Source organism: Austrofundulus limnaeus, unplaced genomic scaffold, assembly GCF_001266775.1.
Source record: "Austrofundulus limnaeus strain Quisiro unplaced genomic scaffold, Austrofundulus_limnaeus-1.0 Scaffold258, whole genome shotgun sequence".
Classification (NCBI taxonomy): domain Eukaryota; kingdom Metazoa; phylum Chordata; class Actinopteri; order Cyprinodontiformes; family Rivulidae; genus Austrofundulus; species Austrofundulus limnaeus.
In genome coordinates this window covers 244,559-250,904 of record NW_013952660.1, presented here as the reverse complement: position 1 = coordinate 250,904, position 6,346 = coordinate 244,559, and the positions used below count along the sequence as shown (strand labels likewise).

Sequence of the window (6,346 nt, the reverse complement as noted above, 5' to 3'; positions counted from 1 at the left end):
AGATAATGTGTCTGTTTCTATAAAAACAGAAAGAAGGGACTTAATTGTTTAAAGGGGGAGTTACTTTAAAGGCACAGTGTGTAGGATTTTGTCAATTCTTTTAGCCTGAGATAATCACTAATGACAATAATAAAAAACATGTCTAATCATTGCAGACAAAGACCTTGTTTTATTATTTTTACCTTATAAAAAGCTGTTTATATCTCCATGGTCGCAGGTCGCCACACAGGCAGCCGCCATCTTGTCTACGAAGGCTCATGAAGGATAAGCTGCGGTGGCGGCGTAGCTGAAAACAACAAATCCTACACACTGTGCCTATAAAAAAGTTGTTAAACAGCTGAGTGGTGCACTACTGCTACTAGTGGTGAGATAGTGTATTGCACCTTATTCAAAATCAATGCGGTCCCACGGCCCTCCTTGGCCCAAAGTTACAAACTGTTGTTCTCTTGAGGCCCTCAAGGTGGCGCTCGCGGCCCGATTGTGGGCCGTGGCCCACGGGTTAATAATCTCAGGGTTAAAAAACAGGTTCTCTTCTAGCTTGGATTATTGCAAAAAAAAAAAAACTGCTTTTGGGGGCTTTATAGAAGAAAGTAAGTGTAAGTTAGAATTTAACTTTTAGGTTAGTTTAAACTTTTAACCATCTTCAGTTTGAAGTTGCTGTTTGTTTTAGCTGATTATCATGGTCTTTCTAAACTCAGACCTGATTAAGCTGAAGCTGTGAAGTGACTGACTGTGTTCACCTTTACCTTTTTATGAGTGCAGGCAGATGAACAGTTGGCTCTGCTGCAGCACGAGAAAGTGGACCTCCTGAAGAGGCTAGAGGAGGACCAGGAGGACCTGAATGAGCTGATGAAGAAACACAAAGCACTCATTGCACAGGTATTTCTTCACTTCGTTACACTGTCCATCAACAGTTTATCTCCTACTTAATGTGTCCCCATCAGTCCTCCAGTGACATCTCTCAGATCAGAGACCTGCAAGCAGAACTGGAGGAGGTAAAGAAACAGAGACAGTCACTCCAAGAGGAGGTAAGCCCTGTTTGACAAGCAGGAAATAAAAACAGCACCAAGAGTTTTATGAGCTATAGAAAGTGCAGGAGATGAGATCGTTATGGCTTTCTGCATCATTAAACCTCCTTGTTGCACATCTTAATGTAACAGCAGCTGCAGGTGAAGCTCTGTCATCAATGATAGGTCTGTGTTTGGCTCACCCTGCTCCAATCCCCACCCTCCTGCAGCTTCAGCAGTGTGTGTTGAGGCTACAGTTCCTGGAGTCGTCCACAGTGGGGCGCAGCATTGTCAGTAAACAGGAGGCTCGAGTCTGCGACCTGGAAAACAAACTGGAGTTTCAGAAAGGCCAAGTCAAGAGATTTGAGGTAAAATCAGATACTATTGAAATCCCTTCATCTCGGCTTTGGCCTAATTTTCTGTTATGCGCAGGTGCTGGTGCTGCGTCTGAGGGACAGTGTGGTGCGTCTGGGTGAGGAGCTGGAACAGAGTGCCCAGGCTGAAGCCCGGGAGAGAGAGAACGCCCGCTACTACCAGCAGCGGCTGCAGGAGATGAGGGTGGAGATGGAGGAGCTGAGCCAGAGGGAGCAGGAGAGCAGCCGCAGACACATGGAGCTGGTAAAGTCTGCTCGCAACCAAAACAGCTCACTGATTGTCTCCACATAAAATCTGCTTTGAGATACATTATTGCTAAATTTAAAAAAACTGCAAGTTATAATGATATTACAGTGTTATTTATTTATTCTTTTTGATCAAATGATGAATATAGATTAGCCTTGATGAGTAGACCTTATATACAGATGTCAAAGACTCTAACTGATATAAAACACAGTTGACTTTTTGAGACAAGGATAATAGAACAATTTGTGAGGCAATTAACTTTTGTTTTGCCTATTGTCACTGTACACCTATATTATGCAAAATTTACGTAGAAAGAAACTGGGATTTTAAAACCATTGTTGAAAACAACTACTGCAGAAAATACATTTTAAACATGTTTTAAACTATAAAATAGTCATGAATACCCAATACCTTTTTAAGTGTAAACTTAATTTCAACATCTTAATATCATCTGTATGTGATCTCTTTTTATATGGACTTATCGTACGCCTTCCTGTCAGTCATGATAAAACCTCATGTGTTAGCTAAATAAGCTCATCTGGATACATGTTAAATATATTAGTTAAAAGTCAACATATCACTTGTTTAAACCATATAAGTTTGAGCTGGATCACAAAAACAGTGACAACAGTAAAACAAAAATAAAGCTAAGCAAAAAAAAAAAAAAACTTTGGTACCTCAAAACTGTTTTTTTTGTTTTTTTTCAAATAAATCCTGGAGCAGTTTTTGAATCTGCTTATTTTTTCTCTGCAAGGTGGGGCATCTAACTGAGCATGTACACTATGAGTGTCATCACTCTAGCTTGTTTCTGTTTGGAGAAAAATGACGTGTTGCAACCGTCCCTTGTTGCTACTGTCCCCGGCTGTCATTTGTTTTAGTTTCAGTCAGTTGTTTTTGTTCATACCACTTAAAGGGGTAGCCTGGTCAATTTTGAAGTGATGTTCCATCAAAAAACTATCAATATTAGTACTGATCAGCCATGACATCAGTCATAGAGCAAAGAGAGAAAAGAGCAGAAATATTTGTGTAAAGTAGGCTAATGGCCAAACAAGAGTCTGTTGTTTTAAATAAATTTTCAGGCAAAGGAAAACATTGTTAATTTAAACCTTTCTCATTCCCTACAATAGTACGGTGCTGCAACACCATGATCATGGTGAGATATGTATCTCAGTATAAAGGTTATGGCTCTGTGCAAAAGAGACAAACAAACGTAGACAGACAATAATGCTCCCAGGGGCAGACACAGATAAAGTACACAAACCCCTAATTTACACTAGATGCAGTTCCGCTCCACTCAAGTCTGCTCTGGTTCGAAGCACAGAGGAGGTCCGTGAAGGATGTTCAGGAAATGCAAGATCAAACGACAAATCCAGTGATAAATGTGGAAGTCAGAGCAAAATATTTAATTCTGTGGAAGACAGACTCCAAACACAGCAGAAACTGCTTTGCTCTTGTCTTTTTGAAACTTTTGATTTCAAAATAAAATCCATGTGTATTATGTATGTCTGCATATGCTGCACTCTACATGTTGCCATCTGCTTCCCAAACAGAACGATACATTTTGACAGCATTTGTGTACAAATATATTCATATATTTATTAATATAGCTGGGATTTCAACAAAAAGTACTCTAACTTTGTCGGATCACTGTCCACTCACCTCTGCCCTGCACCACCAGTGTAAAAACTCTCGTTGATTGTAATGGTTGCAGATTTGATGCAGAGGTCGGACCGCAGAAGAACACAGCAGAACTGCATCTAGTGTAAATGAGGGGTAAGGGTGAGAACGGTCTAAGGTAGCAGGGCATGTATAACGTAGGATTTGTCAACAAACTTTAAAATTTAGTCTAAAACTAACTGAGAACCAATGAAAAGAAGCAAGTATAGAGGAAACATTGTGTGTTCATTGCATAAGAAGACGAGCTGCAGTCATCAAAGTCTGGCCTAACTAACATCAGCAAAAAAACAGTTACAGTAGTCCACGTAAGATCCATTATCTTTACCCAATTCTTCATTTCTGGGGGTCGCTATGCAAGACAGGGAGTAGACTGTAGTAGTGGACTAGAGACCTAGATAGGTCTCTAGTCCATCACAGTGACACACAACCAGTAACCCTCTCACTTACACCTAAGGCCAATTTTAGACTTACCACTGAACCAAATGCATGCTTTTGAGAAGAAACTTACACATTCACAGGGAGTACATATACAAACTCCACACAGAAAGTTCCCATGCTGGGAACCCAGGCTGAGAATCCAACAACCTTTTAACTGTGAGGTCATGCTCTACCAACTGAGCCACCATATCTCCGAACTATCAAACCAGTCTGATCCTCAAAGATAAAATGTGAAAGAAATATCCTAATTTTCTTTAAGCTTCAGGCAACCCAGATACATAAAAGAAGCATAGCATTTACCGAGAGCAAACATAACTTCAGTTATCTTCCTTTTTAAGATCGAGGATGTTTGAAGTCATCTGGACATTGATCTCAGTGAAACAATCAAACTATGGTTTTAATAGAAAACAATGATCCTGTTTCAGCTGAATGTAGATCTCAGTATCATCTGTACATGAATGAAAAGAGATGTAATGTTTTCTGAAAATGGAGTCTGAGGGGAAGAGGGAAAAAATCAGCCCGCGACTAGATCCCTGTGGTACTCCACCTGTGAGAAGGTCTGCTGAGGAAACAAGATGCAGGCAAAACCTAAACCAGTCTGGTGCCACAGAAAAGGAAATACCAGCATAATGGAGGGGTGATGGCAGACACGTTCATCTAATTATAATGAAGTGAAATGGACAAAAGGTTGTAATTCAGACCCTCAGTGTCCAATATTTTTATCTTTTATCCAGCAGACTCATGACAGCCAAACAAACAGCCAATGGATCTGTGTTCATGGTTGTAAAAACATCTCAGATCTCATTTCAGACAATCTTTCCTCCTCTCATCTACATTGTTTTTTGTTTTCTTCTTTTTATTGTCTTTTAGCCTGTCTTAACTCCTTTCATTGCTCTTTTCCTATACCTTTGTTGAATCACAAATGGTAAAGTTGGCCAGATGTGATGATTTTTTTTTTCTTTCTGGCTCACCATTACCCTGTGGACAAGATTTCTCTGCCTTCCACACACAAGCATCCTTGTACTTCTATCTACTGAGGACTTTGTATTGACATCCATTCATTTTTGTAACTGCATTTCTAACAAAGACATTTTCCCTGTCCCTAAACTGAACCAAAACTTAATTCACACCATGCTTCTAAGCCTAACTAGTAGAGCGCAGTAGAACTGTAAAAATAAGTGAGGACCAGGGAAATGTCCTCACTTTTGAAAAAAATCCTCACTTTGTTGGTTAAAAATGTATGATGCTCCTCACTGTGTAGCAGAAACAAATGCAAACACACACACTCACAGGCACACTCTGCAGTACCTGGGCAGCCTTTAAGCTACTAAATATAATCCCAACAGGCGAAACTTGTATCCCAACTGTGAGACATCATTTTAGAGGCAGCTTGGCAGGAAACACTTCCTCCAGGCGATGATTGAAAGCGAGCCACACTTCCAGAGCCTCCACTCCTCTGCTGATCTCATTAACACAAACAGCAGCTGGCCTATTATCTGGGAAATTTGAAAAATATCATTGTCACACGTGAAGACTGGGATCACAGCAGCACTGATAGCTCAGGCAGAGTTTCTCCACAAACACTGACTCAGGATCAGCAAGTGGTTGAATTAATGGCGTTTGTTGAGTCACTACACTAAATTTAACACTTAAAGTTAAATTTGATTAAATTTATAGCCAGCGCTAATGCCTTAATAATATTAGCTCTGGTTATAAATTTAATCAAATTTACTTTTACAAGCAAATTGAAGTGGATATAACATATTAGTCACTTCGGTGGATAGAAGTTTCACTAATGTATCAGCTCTGAGCTAACAACAGCTCGACGCTAGCGCAACAGCTAACAGGCTAGATGAGGTTCTCCTTCCATGAAGTAGCTCTGTTGATCTCTATCATCTTCACTTGCAGCCTGAGTCATTTCTATATTCTCCTCTGTCAAAGTGCTCTGGTTTCATTTAAAAGGGCTGATCGGCAGATATTATCCAAGACTTCAGAGGGATAAGCGTTTGCACAGCCTCACACTGGAAAACCTAGTGAACATCATCCTTTACCTGGTATGCTTTGCAGCGTTAATAAAATGGTGGCGTCCGTGTGACAATATTTCTATTAAATATAGAAAAACAAAACAGCCTACAGTATTTTCACAGTCTTTATTTTACAGTTAAAGTTAATCTAAAATAATGTCTAATGTTAAAAGTAATCGCTAAACTCTTTACTTACAAAAAGTATTTATATTGAAGCAAATTTTTTAAAAGGGAGTGATGTCTGTTTGAGAAGACGAACTCAAATAAAACCACTTTGTTTAGTATTTGTACAAAGACAACATTTCTGTTTTTATTACAGCTTTTGTTGTGACGTTTAAAAGAAGTGAACTTTTCTCATTAGAGGTTAACGTGGAGGAGGGTGGTGTTCTGAACTGCATCAATAAATCTGATCTTAAAGGCACAGTGTGTAGGATTTTGTCAAGTATTTTAGCCGAAATTGAGATAATCACTTATGACAATAATAAAAAACATGTCTAATCATTGCAGACAAAGACCTTGTTTTATTATTTTTACCTTATAAAAAGCTGTTTATATCTCCATGGTCGCAGGTCGCCACAC

General features: G+C 39.4%; 1 protein-coding gene across 2 annotated transcripts in view; it reads left to right on the top strand.

Annotated features, from left to right (window-relative positions):
- The window catches only part of myo18b (myosin XVIIIB), a gene marked incomplete in the record, with an annotated part of 101,803 nt that overhangs the window by 78,306 nt on the left and 17,151 nt on the right, over positions 1-6,346 (top strand). For both annotated transcript variants that reach the window (XM_014020572.1, XM_014020571.1), the window contains 4 exon segments: positions 763-879; positions 945-1,028; positions 1,238-1,375; positions 1,440-1,625. In XM_014020572.1, coding sequence (XP_013876026.1) covers positions 763-879; positions 945-1,028; positions 1,238-1,375; positions 1,440-1,625 — 525 coding nt within the window.